At 45.6% G+C, this 14,799-nt stretch overlaps 1 protein-coding gene across 9 annotated transcripts in view; it reads right to left on the bottom strand.

Moving 5' to 3' along the window:
- Positions 1–5,657: 5,657 nt before the first annotated feature.
- The window catches only part of NEDD4L (NEDD4 like E3 ubiquitin protein ligase), a 377,737-nt gene continuing 368,595 nt past the window's right edge, over positions 5,658–14,799 (bottom strand). For 6 of the 9 annotated variants that reach the window (XM_017890470.1, XM_017890463.1, XM_017890461.1 and 3 more), the window contains one exon: positions 5,658–11,030. In XM_017890470.1, the coding sequence (XP_017745959.1) occupies positions 10,928–11,030 (103 nt within the window). In that variant the 3' untranslated portion in view covers positions 5,658–10,927. The remainder of the gene's footprint in view (positions 11,031–14,799) is intronic. The other 3 variants (XM_017890462.1, XM_017890469.1, XM_017890464.1) reach the window with 1 other exon arrangement.

Consider the following 14,799-nt stretch of genomic DNA (forward strand, 5'->3'; position numbering starts at 1 on the left):
ATCTAAAATCCCTTAATAACAGAAACTCTAAAAAATTCATCTCAGAGCTTCATCAAAGAGTTCCTGGGAGTAGAAAATCCAGTCCTCAGTCTCTGGTCCCTTTAGTCCTTTAACTCTGTTGGACAAAGGGAAGTTTATGTTGTCCCTGGATGGTCCCTGGAAAATATGAGATGCTTGTTTTGTAGTGTGGGAAAGGCTGGAGGGAGGCTGGGGGTTCCGCCCTGTGGCAGCCAGAAAGACGGTGCTGAAACTAGGACTGTCCCAGAGATCAGGTTGTCTTTTCACACTGTGCTGGGGTCCCATATTCCACTGGCGTCAGTGGATTTTGTAAACTTAAGTAGGTCCCCTACCCTCAAAAACCTCCCCAATTTGCTGGGACATAAATGCCATAAATTTGACCTTTATTCCTTTTGATATAAACCAAGCATCACCTTTGGTATTTGTCAAAATGAAAATTCTTCTGGAAGGGTCACATGTTTAGCCTATCAGTCATTCCCATCTTAGTATAAATGAGTTTATTGTTCGTCAGGATGTGTAGGCAGTAGGATGGCAGATCTCCAGATGGTCACATCTAACGACCAATTTCCAGTCTTCTTTCTCCCCTTTAGTGTGCTGCCTTCAGTGTTATCGATGATTTCTTCTGTCTTGACACTCTGGTTTCTCAGACAGGAGGTTTTGATGGAGGGGCAGGGAATGGGCAGTACGGTTGGTGGCTAAATGATGCCTTTGAGCCAGACAACCTGGGTTCAGAGAACCACTCTGCAAGTCTCCTAACCTCCTAGTCTGTTTCCTTGTATGTAAATTGGTGCTAATAACATCTACCTCTGTAGGCTGGTGTGGAAATATTATAAGAGAGTAAACTGAAGATGCAGAAGCTTGGTAGATGGCAGGAAGACCACTGTCCCTAGGGGAAGTTCTCTCTGTAAAAGGATGCTGAAGGCTGAAGATAAACTCTCCACAGCAGCTTGGCTTACTGTTCCCAACTCCTTCCCTTTTCTTTTGGGTGCCACTAGGTATTTCCTCTAGTGAGGCATTTGCCCCCAAATTCCAGCAAAATCTCTTCTATTAAGGCCACCAATGACATCCACATTGAGGCTCTGCAGGTGGCTTGGAGGCCGCTCACTCAGGTGCAGGTAAGCAGCTCAGAGAGGCAGAAAGGGCTGAGGGCCCTACTGGAGCGCCACAAGGGGGGGCTGTGGCGCGGGAAGGCTGATCCCATGGCTGAAGGCCCTACTGGAGCATCACAGGGGGTCCTGTGGCGAGGGAAGTGTGATCCCATAGCTGAGGGCCTTGGGGCTGACCGACCAGCTGGAGCTTGGGTGAGCATCACAGAGGCCATCAAGGTGTCCCTGGAGGATGGCCCTGGAGTACTTGCAACCCCATTCAGGGGACAAAGAGGACGACACCCTAGGTCCGAGGAGAGAGCCCGGCCCAGCCTGTCCTATGAGGATCCACCAGGGACCTCTGGAGGAAAGAGCCTCAACAAGGAGCTTGATCTAGAAATTGAATACTTATTCCCCAAAGACTATTTTAAACCAAAAGAGGCAAATTACACTGAAAGAGCTAACAATTGAAGCCCCTGGCACTGCATGGAAACAGGGCCCCAGTGCAAGAGGAGATTGGTGCTGGGCAGCGAAGGACCCCGTTTGTGCCCATCTAACAGGTGTGGGCAGTCCTGGGCCTGCGCCTGTGGAGTGCAGGCTTGTCTTGGCCTTCAGGGCCAGCTCCCCCAGCTCCACATCCCGGGGTTCACTGTTCAAAGATTGAGGACTGAAGAGTATAGCATGCTCCGGGGTGCGAGGGCCCTAATTCCCACCTACTGCTTCTTTTGCTCCAGCTTTTTGGGTCTTGCTCCAGATCAAGGGCTTCTCCTCAATTTTGAGGAAGACAAGGCATAACCCAGAGAGCATGGTGGGCTCTGGTCCCTGTCCTGAAAGACAAAATTTCTTGCGGATGTTTGCCAAGATACACTCCCATGCTGGGATGATGTGTTGATTATGCTCTTTATTATTATTATTATTTTTTTTGAGACAGTCTCTTGCTCTGTCACCTAGGCTGGAGTGCAGTGATGCAATCTCGGCTCACTGCAACCTCGGTTTAAGCGATTCTCCTGCCTCAGCCTCCTGAGCAGCTGAGATTACAGACGCATGCCACCAGGCCTGGCTAATTTTTATAATTTTAGTAGAGATGTGGTTTCACCATGTTGGCCAGGCTGGTCTCGAACTCCTGACCTCTCAGGTGATCCGCCCACCTCGGCCTCCCAAAGTGCTGGCATTACAGGTGTGAGCCACTGTGCCTGGCCTACTTACACTCTTTAAATTTTCTTGCTGTCAACTCCTCTTGGGGCTCCTTGGCTCCTTCCCCACCTATAGTGCCAGCCTGCTACTGCTTGGCCACTTGGCACAGGGCCCATCCTCCTCAGGACAAGTAGGACTGTCTCCATCCTTGCACTTTTTTAAAGAAGAGACCAGCTTAATGTGCTTGCAGATTTCCTGGGAAAACCTGGGTTTTTTTGCCTGAACTGGGAAGAAGAAGGATGGAACCCTGCCGGCCGTGTCTCTGCTGGGCTTACCACCAGGCCAAGGTGGTCTGTCCATTCCGCGCTGCCCCTAACTGCCCAAGCTGGACCGTTTTGCGGCTTCCTGGCCTCCCTTCCTGAGCTCAATGTTGAGTAGCCCCTCTGCTGCAGACAAGCCACTGGGTGGAGGTGGTGGGGTGAATGAGGTCCCGCCCACTTCCACGGCCCACAGGGGCAGTAGGAAGCTGACCACTGTCGCCCATCAGCCCTCAGGTTTCTAGCTGGGAGAAGCGCCCACAGGGGCGGCTGTTCTGGGTCTATAGAGAGGAGGCAGGGCTGCCCCAGCAGAGTCCAGGGCCACACGTGAGAACAAAACCTGGCCCTCCAGGCCCACAGTACTGGTCATATCTGGATTGATCAAGGGCAAGAACCCCAGGACTCACATGGAAAAGGAGAGCGTTAGACAAAAAAGGAGAGCGTTAGACCGGCCCTGCAGGGCCACATATTCCGCGATCACGTGATTCGAGCCGCAGACACCTGGGCAGTCCGCAGCGCAGAACCTTCTGCCTTTAGCCTTGGTACTCAGTCTGGACAAGGCCAAACAGGATTCAGAACTCGACTCCCTGATTCCAGCAACAGTATTTAAAACTCCCTAGGAAGGGTATTGCTTAGACACCACCCGAATCTGCCTTTAATCACAGGAATGTGGCTCTCACTCATCCCTCTCGGCCCTGTTCAGTTTCAGTCTGCTCTGTTTGGAGGTGTGCTTGCTCTAGTACCGGACACCCCTTCCAAACTCATTTGTCTGCAAGTAAGCCCTTTCCTCGGAGAGGAAAAAAGGCTTACTCCAAGAACTGACGTGGGGAGTGGGCAAAAATGTGTGGAGGAAACACGGTCTTCCCTCACTATTCCAAAAGGGAACTGTGCAGCAAGGCTGCAGAGCTGCGAGGGAGGGGCCTCGAGCCCTGGGAAAAGGGCACATCTGAAAAGGTAGTTTCTGGGGACACCTGGCCAAGAAAAGGATGAAGTTATCGCAGCCAGTTCAAACACCAAGGCAGTAAGACCAGCAGAGGACCTGGAAGAGCCACAACCCCTTGTGGGAGTCTGTGCTTTGAGTGGGCCTGAGAGAAGGTGACACAGGGACAGTCTCTGACCTTCACCCGGAAGCACCGAGGGCTCAGGATGCCTCGTCCCCAGGAGGCCCCTGGGAAGTGAGGGCCACTATGCCTGGAGGTGACAGGTGACAGGAGGGCTCCAGGTACCCGAGACTTGCAGCCCAGCTGGGAACTTTGCAGAGGAAAGCGGAGGAGGCATACGAGCAGCATGGGGCACGGTGAAGGGGGTTGGGCAGGAAGGAACACAGCAACAGGCTAATTGGGGCGACTGACCTTTTTCCCAGTCTGGCCTAAGTTCAGCCCTAAAAGGTTCCCAACAGGGACTCTCCCTTCTTGCTCTCTTGAGCCCCCACTGGGTGACAGCTGGGCACTGCGGCCTACTTACCAAGGACTGTGTCTTGGGTCTTAAGTAAACTCATGCTCAAATTTTTTCCAGCCCATTCAAGTCCTATAAATGATTCCTTAGAGATTCTACAGCCTGAGCTGTCTGGAAGCTGTTTTGAGAAGTGTTCTCTCCCAGAAAGTGGCTTCTGTGTTCTTACCTCAGGAACCCCTTTGAACACGGCTCCGAGGGCCAACCCCGGGAAAGCTAGTGTCAGAATTCAGGACACCCATGCTCACCGCAAACACTTCTACCAGGAGCTTCACCATCTCACAAGTGTCTAATGTATCTTGGACTTCAGAGCAGGTTAAAAGCTTATTAATCTAGTGGCTGTGTCATTGATATAATTCGTTTCACCATGTGTGGTTTTAAGAAAGAACATACAAATATTCACAGTCCAATTGTGCCTCCCATGTGTACTCGTAACTCTGGAGGAGGAGGCAGGAATTCCAGGTACTGCCGACAGCTTCCTGGCAAGATGCCATCTATTGTTAATGGAAAAAGACAAACTGCAAGAAACCAAAGACTAAAGGATGCCCTGCTTCCCCGCTATCTCCTCTGCCCCAACGGGATGGGTTAAGCACATCAAGAGGAAGCTCAGTACTAAAGAAAAAGGGAAAATTCTCCAGGAGTCTGAGATGATCTGAGCGGAATGAAATGGCATGAGGAAAAATGCCACCGGGTTTGCACAGGGCAGTGACACACAGTCGGGATTTTTTTTTTTTTTGAGACGGAGTCTCGCTCTGTCGCCCAAGCTGGAGTGCAGTGGCCGGATCTCAGCTCACTGCAAGCTCCGCCTCCTGGGTTCACGCCATTCTCCTGCCTCAGCCTCCCGAGTTGCTGGGACTACAGGCACCCGCCACCTCGCCCGGCTAGTTTTTTGTATTTTTTAGTAGAGACGGGGTTTCACCGGGTTAGCCAGGATGGTCTTGATCTCCTGATTGTCAGGATTTTGACAGCACCTTTCTGAGAAGCAACTTGGGGATTCATTATTGAATCTCATTAACTCTCACACAAGTTGAGGGCCAGGCATACAAGGATGCCTTTTGAGGAATAGACTAACATGGATTATACAGATGTTACATAAAATCATTAATTCTCAAGTTTAATAAAAGAATAAAACAGCAGACGGATAAGAATAAATGTGCATCCTTTTAGTAGGCTTAAGCCATGTGTTTTGGGCAGACTTTTAACTTTTTTTTTTTTGAAACGGAGTCTCGCTCTGTCGCCCAGGCTGGAGTGCAATGGCATGATCTCAGCTCACTGCAACCTCTGCCTCCCAGGTTCAAGCGATTCTCCTGCCTCAGCCTCCTGAGTAGCTGGGATTAGATATGCGCTACCACATCTGGCTAATATAGATATTTTTTGTATTTTTAGTAGAGACGGGGTTTCACCATGTTGGTCAGGCTGGTCTCGAATGCCTGACCTCAGTGATCCGCCCACCTCAGCCTCCCAAAGTGCTGGGATTATAGGCGTGAGCCACCATGCCCTGCCAGACTTTAATGTTTTATTTAAAAGGGTGGAGCTTTTAGGGAGATGAAGGAAATGAACGCACTATAAATCTGCAGGCATTTAAACCCCTCTGAAACAATTGGTGCATTCACAAAGAAGTTTTAAATCAAACAACCCATAATACTTGATGTAGAAAATGTTCCAGCTTCCATAATTCTTTATTAAATATTTGACAAGTTGCATCGCTTCTTTACAATGACTTCATTTCGTCACATTAGTCTTTTGCTGTCAGGAAAACAATCTACAGTTTCTCTTTAGATCTCTCAAGAAAAAAGAAAAGCAAAAAGGATTTGTTCTTCAAGAAAACTTTTCCTGTGTGTATCAAATTCAACCATATTTTAAAGCTATTCTGATTGTGAAAATGAGCATTATTCATAAGTTGTCTTAAAAAAAATTCAAGGTAGTTTGGTTTTTACCACTGTATCAAATAGTACTTGGCTTCCTATTAGGTGGTGGGTTTATAATAAAAAGTTATGAAACATTGAGAATTTATTTGGAATGCTTGAAACTTTTCACCTTAAAAGTCACTGCTTTTTTCATGTTTCATTTGATGATAGATCCTGAATTACGAAATGGCAGCAAATTAACATCATCTTCCTAGGGTTTTCTCAGGCTCCAAGGGTCGAAATTCGCAGGACACAGCTTGGAGAAAACTGTAGAAGGGACTAAGCTCTCACCCCCTTTTGAAACCAGATTACTGAATAAAGGTGTAAAAATGCTATACAAATATATACAAATATATTTGGACAGCATATGTACGTATATATGTATAGATATTACATACATAGTAGTAAAGGAAGAACAAAGTCACGCAAAGTTAACATGAAGGAAACCGTGACAATCTAGGTGAAATTAGTCTGAGTGAAAGGGGAAAACTGGCTTACATAGGAACACAGATATCTGCAGACACGGAGTTATACAGAGTTACGGTCACGAGGAAGGCTTCTGATGCACTGGTACGGGGTTAAGAATGCAGTGCACGCAAGGTTAGGTGCCAACAGCAATGCTACTCCTTACACACATAAAACCAACGAACAGAAAGACATGCCTTTGAAACATGCATTGCTTTGAGTGGAACATCTTTAACAAACGACGGATGTTTAATGAGACGTTTGCTTGGAAAATTTCATGCCAACAGGAAGCCACCCCTTTTCTAGAAAACATTCTCCAAGCTCCTGTCTGAATGCTACAGCATTTTCTCTGACATACTGAGAACAGTCTGGGGTGGGGGTGTGCGTATGCAAATGTACAGACACTGTTCATTAAGGCTTATATAAATTAAAAAAGTGGTCCAAAGAATATCACATTTTTCCCCCCAGTTTTAAAATCTAAAGTACAAAGTGGAGTTTATAAGGATTTGTTTTTTAAAAACACATCTCAGTCCTGAAATTGGCAGTTCTGACATGACTTATCAGGATGTACCCCAATGCCTGAATGACAGAGGTAGCAAGTGATCTTTGGGGTCGGGGAAAGTCAGGAAAAGAGCAGGCCAGGCAGTTAACCTGCACAGCGGCACCCCCTACTGGCAAGGCAGAAAATGATACCAGACAGCACCTCCCACCTCTCCCTGTAAGTACAGGGGTGCAGGGGCAGGGTAAGGAGGAGAGAGAATTAGCACAGTGGGTAGGGGCTGCAGAACTGATTAACCCAGGCTCTCTTTATATATTTTTAAATTTCAGAGGTGAGTACAAGACTCTTAGAAATACAGGAGTCGACTGTTAATGGGTAACTGTTAGAACAATTAAAAAGTTGCTGTGTATGAACCTGGCTTTCAAGAGGGCCACTGTGGCTCTGGCAAGTTAGCAGCGGTGCACACTGTCTATGCAACAATGGGAGATGTAGAAAACCATGCAAATGCTTTGCACACAGTTTCTCAGAATCTGTCACTGTGAGGCCGGGTGCGGTGGCTCATGCCTGTAATCCCAGCACTTTGGAAGGCTGAGGTAGGAGGATCACCTGAGGTCAGGAGTTCGAGACCAGCCTGGCCAGCATGGTGAAACCGTCTCTACTAAAAATACAAAAATTAGCCAGGCCTGGTGGCGGGTGCCTATAATCCCAGCTATTCGGCGAGGCTGAGGCAGAAGAACCACTTGAAGCCGGGAGGCAGAAGTTATAGTGAGCTGAGATTGAGCCACTGAACTCCAGCCTGAGCTACAGAGCGAGCCTCTGTCTCAAAAATATTAATAATAATCTGTCCCTTTGTCCTTACATGGGAGAAATAATACACGCCAAGTCGCTCTGTATCCCTCATTGTCTGAATTCAGGGAATAGCTGATGTCACCTGCTGAAGGGTCCTGGAAACAAAAGTCAAGTGTTTTACCTTTGTTCTTGTGATTTGTTAGAGGACTGGCTACAGAGAAGCATAAACATTTCAGGCAAAAAGGAAAAGAGCACTGAAGCTGGGAGTACACTGTAACACAGAAAATGAATGCCTCATTGCTGTCAGCTCCGGGACCAGCGGTGGAGAGGCACAGGCTGTTGGACCTTCATCCTGCCAGGCGCTCATTCCACGTCCTTCCTCGGGCCAACAAGGGGCAGGAATGCAAATAGCCGGGACACACAGGCAGCCGTGATAACTGATGTTAAGAAACCTGCAATAGGCAGTGCATGAACTCTGGCACGTACTTCTCAGCCTCACGTAAGTGGCCCATAATAATTACAGCTTCAGCAGACAACTAAAGAAACTGCATTAAGGTGATTTCTCTGGCTATAAAGAGAGCCCGGCCTGCAGAGCAGTGTGGCTGCTGGGACCTCTGGGATAGGCAGCACTGCCCTCTCTCCCCCAGGGCTACTCACAGGGCAGGTCGGGGCCCAAGGAACAGCCCAGCAAACTGCTCCTCACCCAGCACAGAGCATACTGTTTTTCCTGCCACCTGCAATTATGCTGTGAAGATGACGGGGCGTGGTCATCATGATTCAGAATAATCAAGATCTATGACCATTTTAGGCAAAGAGAGAAACTTCGAGAATTGCTGAGGACTAGTGAACCTTGTTTTGCTTTTTTTAAAAAAAATACTAAAACCCCACTTCAGCAATATTTAGTTGTCATTTAAATTAAGCTGGTATTATTAAGGGGTTGATGAACTGAGGTGTCACTCACAATTACTGCCTTCCAAGAATTCATGGGGTGGATTTCAGTAATTCTTGTTTGCTTCTGGCTTAGAAATTGTCAGAATGATTTTTCTTTTATACTTTCCAATACTTGACTTAATATGCATTTAGTGACTATTCTGTTTTTTTCAATATACAGTTTACAAGACGACAGAAGAATCCCAGTTCTTAGGCTAGAACTGGATTTCTCCCTCTACAATTACACGATTACTCTCAAAAACCAAGAAAGCGTACTGCTCAACTCAGGCTCTGGCATGATTCTTAAAAGAAAACTGACTCTAGACTACAGGGGCTTACAAAAGGGGATTTTTTTTTTTTTACCACTGAGACATTTGTTATGTTAACTGTAGGGGAAACGTCTCACCAACAGTCAAAACCAATGAGCAGGATTTTTTTTTTTTTTAAAGTTACATAGCATCTAAGTTTTCTGATCACTACCAGGTACTTTTCAACCAATAAGAAAAAGGAACCAACACTCAGCTCTGTAGAAATCTACCTTCTTTTAGAAACCTCAGGCCTCTGCACCCCTTTAGACAACTCATTTACGACGACAACCTTCCATGGCTTCTCACATGCCACCCAGGGCACGGTAAAAAAGGCAATTTCTTACACAGAAAGGTCCTTTTTATGTAACAAACAGACCTCCCCAAACCACAACTCTTTTGTCCTATTGATGACTGGCATGATATCAAATCTCTAGTGTCCCCTAACTGCCCTGACAGGGTCTAGGACAACACAGGTTAAAAAGGACAGCGGGGTCGTTCAACTCCTACACTGCCTTAGGTGTTTTCTCAAAGCACGACAATTCTGCAATGGAGACTTACACGTGGAAAAGAATCAAACTATGCAGGTACCCTCAGTCCTCTGCCACTACCAGCTCAACAGCTTGAGCTCAGAGGATCAAGTCAAGTCTCTGTCTCACTTTTAATCTAGCGCACAACAGACACAACTCAGGCAGTACACGGTATCGAAGCATGCAACAGGTCATTGGTAACAAAACTCAGTTAGATTAAGTGTACATTAAATAAATCTTTGTAGTTGAGTAGAAATCACAAAACAGTTGGTGAGGACAGGTCTGTAGGCTCAGCTTTACATCCAGGTTTTTATACACCAGCAGCCAGATTCACAATGGATAGATATTGCACCGGAAAGAAGTGTGCAGGGAAAAGAAATCATCATCACATTTAATGTTCATGATAAAAAAATAAAAACAAAACCAGACATGACTTCCATGTAGTACATAAAGTGCCTTCAGAATTGGTGCATTTACAACAAAAACTGGTTATTTAGCTACCATTAGCAAACACACACAAACAGGAGACTGAACAGATCTGGTTTCCACAGTTTTGAATCAAGCAGTGCCAAGTTTCATTCAAAATGTCTCTACTACAAACAGCAAAGAGGAAATAGAATAAAAGATGACTGTACAGCGCCAGGAAGGGCTAAATAATTTCTCTGATGAGAAATGGGAGTCCAACCCTGTCTCAAATGTGTTAGAGCACATGTAATTACTTCTAAGGAATAATGGTGTGATTCCTTTCAAGTCAACACAAAATTTGTCATGCTATGTTACAATTCTCTCGGCCTGTAGCTATTAGCTAAATTTGTACAAAAAAACCCCAAAACAAAAATGTAATATCCAGTTTTTCATTCTGAGTATGGAAAAAATTATTATGTCTAATATTATATTGGAAATTCTCTCAAAGTACTTGTCTGTAGAAGGTTTTTGGACAAAAATTTGCCTTCCAATTCTAATAAAGTAGAGGGTGGAGGTGTCAGAGACTTCAAAAATAAAATGTCATTGACATTAAGCCTGGTATGAAAGTGAAATATAAAAAAAAAAAAATGCTCACTTTTCCAAGTACATGAGACATCTTTAATCATAACGAAATAAAATCTGAAAATCGGTCTAAATCATTTTAAAAAGTAAACATGAGTTGTAATACTATACCTGTAGAGTGATTAATTCCATTCATTGTCATTAGAAAGGATGTAAAATATTTATTAAGGGCTTTGCCTGCAGAGGCACAACATAAATAGCATAAGTCCTCCTGAAATGTAATTAGTGTACACATCAACCAGTTGATAATTTGTGGTGGGAAATGCAGAAACTCAAGCTTGGACCAGGTTCCCACATCCGAACTTTGACGAGTGCATGGCGAAGGCTCGGCTCCAGGGACCATGCCTGCAGCTGCTCTCTGCCATCGCCTCTGCAAAAGTCTGTTAGGCAAATGCAAAAGTGCAAGCAGAACTTGCTTGAAGAACAAACACCCCCGAGGCAGAGGGTGCTTAATCCACCCCTTCAAATCCTTGAGCATTTTCCACGGCCATGAGAAGTTTCTCTCGTAAATCTTCAAAGGTTTCATATGGAGGTAAGTCGAGGCGATTAAAGCTGCAAAAGGAACAAAAGTATAGGTGAAAACCACAACAACACTTCCTAGATCTGGTTAATAGGGCATGGTGCTTGAGTAAGAGAACAAAAAAGCCTTAACCAACAATTTTGATTACCTGGAAAAAAAAAAAAAACCCAAAAACCTCTAGCTATGAAACATCCACACTAAGTAAGCTCTTGTAATTTGCAGAGAAAGAACATTTTCGAATGCTCCATGAAACCTCTGCTGTAGTCAGATGCAGATCTTGGAACAATCCTGGTGGGAAGGGAAACATGAAAAGCAAAGTAACTGGCAACATTTCTAAACCCTTGGACCACAGAGTTGATGCTTTTGGAGTTACCCACGAATTAAGACTGTGTCTGTCTCTAATACTATTACTTATTCCACACTAGGCCTCAAGCCAAGTGCTTTTCTCTCTATTAACTCACTTCATTTTCATCACAACCCTATGAAGCAGGTCATGTTATCTCCATTCTGCACAGGAGCTCCTGGAGCAGAGACAAGGTTCCTGAGGTCACAGTCTTTGTCATACGGCAGACCCACAAATAGAACCCAGGCTGCCCAGGGCTCCGAAACACCAGTGCTAAGCTACCTCCTCTGATCAAAGTCAGGCAAAATTGACATTTGCTATGCAAAGCTGCGTTTAGAGAAAGTCCCTACATATCTAGAGGCTTCAGATGGGCGCGGCAACTGCAATAGTGAGGGTTTTCAGACAAATGGATGGCCTCTGTGCTTCTGTGACATGGGGAAACTGCACACAGGGGTGCCAAGTGGATTGGATCAGTGGGCCTGGCATACAGCAAATGCTCAATTACTCAAGAGATGGTATCAGTGTGAACACCTTTCAACATTTACTGAATGTCTACATGGGGCTCAAGACCAGAGTCTCTAGCCACAGAACCTGCACCTCTGTGTGTGTGTGTGTATGTGTTGGGGGGTGGTTGCTGATGTTTATCTGTCATGAAAATGGCATGCACACTTGCCACAGCTCATTATGACATAAGAGCTCAAGTTCACGGAGTGCTCACCATGCCCCACCAGTCTTGTCTCAATGTTATGAACCCTGGCAATCACCTTGTAAGGCAGGTAATGCTTCATCCCTATTTCACAGAGGAGTTTGAGACACAGTGAGGTTAGGTAACTTGCCCAAGGTCACACGGGGTCAGGTACAGCCCCGGGGTGCTCCAAAGCCCAGCTCTTGAAGTGCACTTGTGCTGTCTCTGCCGTGAGTGCTCACACTGTCTGTGTTTAAAACCGCCCCCTCCAGGTATTGATGTGTGATTCCAAGAACGAGCAAAGTAACTTCCTAGGTTTTAAAAGCTAACCATTCACACGCTCGCTTCAGCAGCACTTGCACATACACTAAAAGCTAACCATTGTCACAGCCACAGAAAAGAAACAAATACTGTAGAGGCCCCTTTAACAACCCCTAAATGTTGAGTAAGTCCCACTGAGTTCCACTTGGATTCTCCAATAGCTCCTACACACTAAAAGACAAGAGAATAACACTGTGCTTCTCAAACTGGGGTTCTCAGAAACCCAGGAATCCTAAATGAGTAAGTTCGAATAGAGGCTTTTCACTTTCTGTTATCATATGGATAAAGACAGGACTTCACATCTATAGATGGCATTTAAAAGAGGCTTTCACAGAAAGTGGCTTCAGGCTTTTCAGCTGGGGTTTCACAGTCCTGGGCCTGCAATCCCTATCGGGGTCTCAGGCCCTTTCTTGAGGATCTGTGACCATTTTTTCCCTTTAAAAAAGGTCCGTAGATTATTCAGGTTTGAGAAACACTGGAATGATGAAGAGAGAGGCAAAGACGGGAGGTCAAGATCTGAGGTTCTGAATCATGCTGCTTAATGCTTCATCACTTTGCATCTCCGTGTTATCTGTAAAAAAGTGGGTCATAACATCACCCAACTCTTAGGACCACTGTGATGATGGTATGAGTCAATCACATCAAGTGCTTAGCACCATCCCCAGAATGAACTGAGTGCTTGGTGAGTGTGAGTTCCTATCATTTCAGAGGTCAGGTCACACGGACCTGGCTTTGGTCTGCACTAATGAGCCGGGTGACCTTAAGGAGCTCATTGTCCTCACAGGGCTTCAGCGTCCTCATGTGGAAGATGCATGGGCTGAACAAGATGATTTTTGTTTGGATCTTCCTAAAAGGGCAGGTGAGCCTGTGATTCTTAATGAAGAAGTAATTTTAAATGTCTGAGTAGTGACCTTTTACAGAACAATGAAATGACATCCTTTGAATGTCAGACACTCAATGGTCACCATTGGAAAGCTTAATGAAAGGTACCCTCATCACAGAGAACCAGATCCTTCAGCTTCTGCTCTTCTAGGAAATCAGATTTTTATTTTGAACTTTAAGTGTGTATCATAAAACATGGAAGAAATCAAACCTATGTATGGCGAAATTTTAGGGCGGAACTGTTGCTACGAAACAGCCAGTGAAGTTCCTGTTTCCTATGTCAAAACACAGGCAGGGTCAGGTAGGGAGGAAAAGCCATTTCAAAGAAACAGCAGAACAGTTCCACTCACGCTAGCCAGTGTTTCTTGCAAACTGCCAGTCCCCACCATCTGGGTCAAGTTAGTCTGGAAAGAACATCATTGGGAAAACTACATAGTTGCTTTATTTCCATGACACATAAAGAGGAAGGTAAGTTCTGGTAAGAGTCAGCTGGGCTGTTCCCTCCTGTAGGAGACCTTTGCCCTTCCTAGGGAAGAGCTATGAATTTTCAACCCTGCCAGCCTATAAGAATCATCTGGGGAGCTTTGAAAATCCCACTGCCCGGGTCACACACCAGACCAATGAAGTCCAAATCCCAAGCATCAGTGATTTCTTTAAAGTTCTCTAGATAGTTTCAACATGCAGCTGCGGTTGAGAACCATTGAGTTCAGAGGTCTTATCTGGGAAGTTCTACTTGCGGCAGAATCATGTGGGCTCCGAAATAAAAAAAACAGCTCAATAGTAAGATATGTGTCCCTGAAGTCATGGAGAAACATGGGTTGAATGAACACGAAATTGGTTCACTAATTTGGTTTCCTTGGAAAAGTCTAAAAAGAAAGTGGCTATATCAACAGAGGCAGTGTATCTGGTGTAGTGGTTAAGGGTGCAGGCTCTAATTCTGGTAGACCTGAGTTCAAATCCTGTGATCTGGGAATCTGTGACTCAGGTAAGACCTGGGCCAGCCTTCTGACAGTCCAAGGGAATAGCATATCTCATAAGGCTGCCATACAGATTAAGCAGTGCCTGACCACAGATGATGACTCTGCCCAATAATTTCGCTTTTCCTAATCTTCATCCTGGTTAGTACTATAAGCCTGAGTTCCGTATCACCACCCACAGTCCTGGGGCTTGGCTCAACGCCAGTGCCTTTCATATGGAGGCCAGTAGAACCCAGAAAACCACATATGACTCAGACACTGTTTGGATAAAAGCTCTGAACTACTCAAGCATTCTTCCCTTAGAATAAAGCCAGAGAACCATGGACAATGACTGCTCTGGATATTCATCAATTTTAGGCTGGAGTCAGCTTGCTTTCAAGGCTCTGACAGGCAATGACCACATTCTTTCCATTTGGAGAGTCATGTGAATGGTATGAATGGAAAAAAAAAAGACCACTTTTCTGGAGAGGCAAGGGTATCCCACAGAGGTAAAAAACCTTTCACAGTCGAAAACGTGTTTTCGCAAACACATTTTCATGAGAATTCTCTCCTGGCCAGCACTTCTAGTTTAAGGGAAGGCATTTCCTGCAGGG

Source organism: Rhinopithecus bieti, unplaced genomic scaffold, assembly GCF_001698545.2.
Source record: "Rhinopithecus bieti isolate Rb0 unplaced genomic scaffold, ASM169854v2 scaffold_17861, whole genome shotgun sequence".
Classification (NCBI taxonomy): Eukaryota; Metazoa; Chordata; class Mammalia; order Primates; family Cercopithecidae; genus Rhinopithecus; species Rhinopithecus bieti.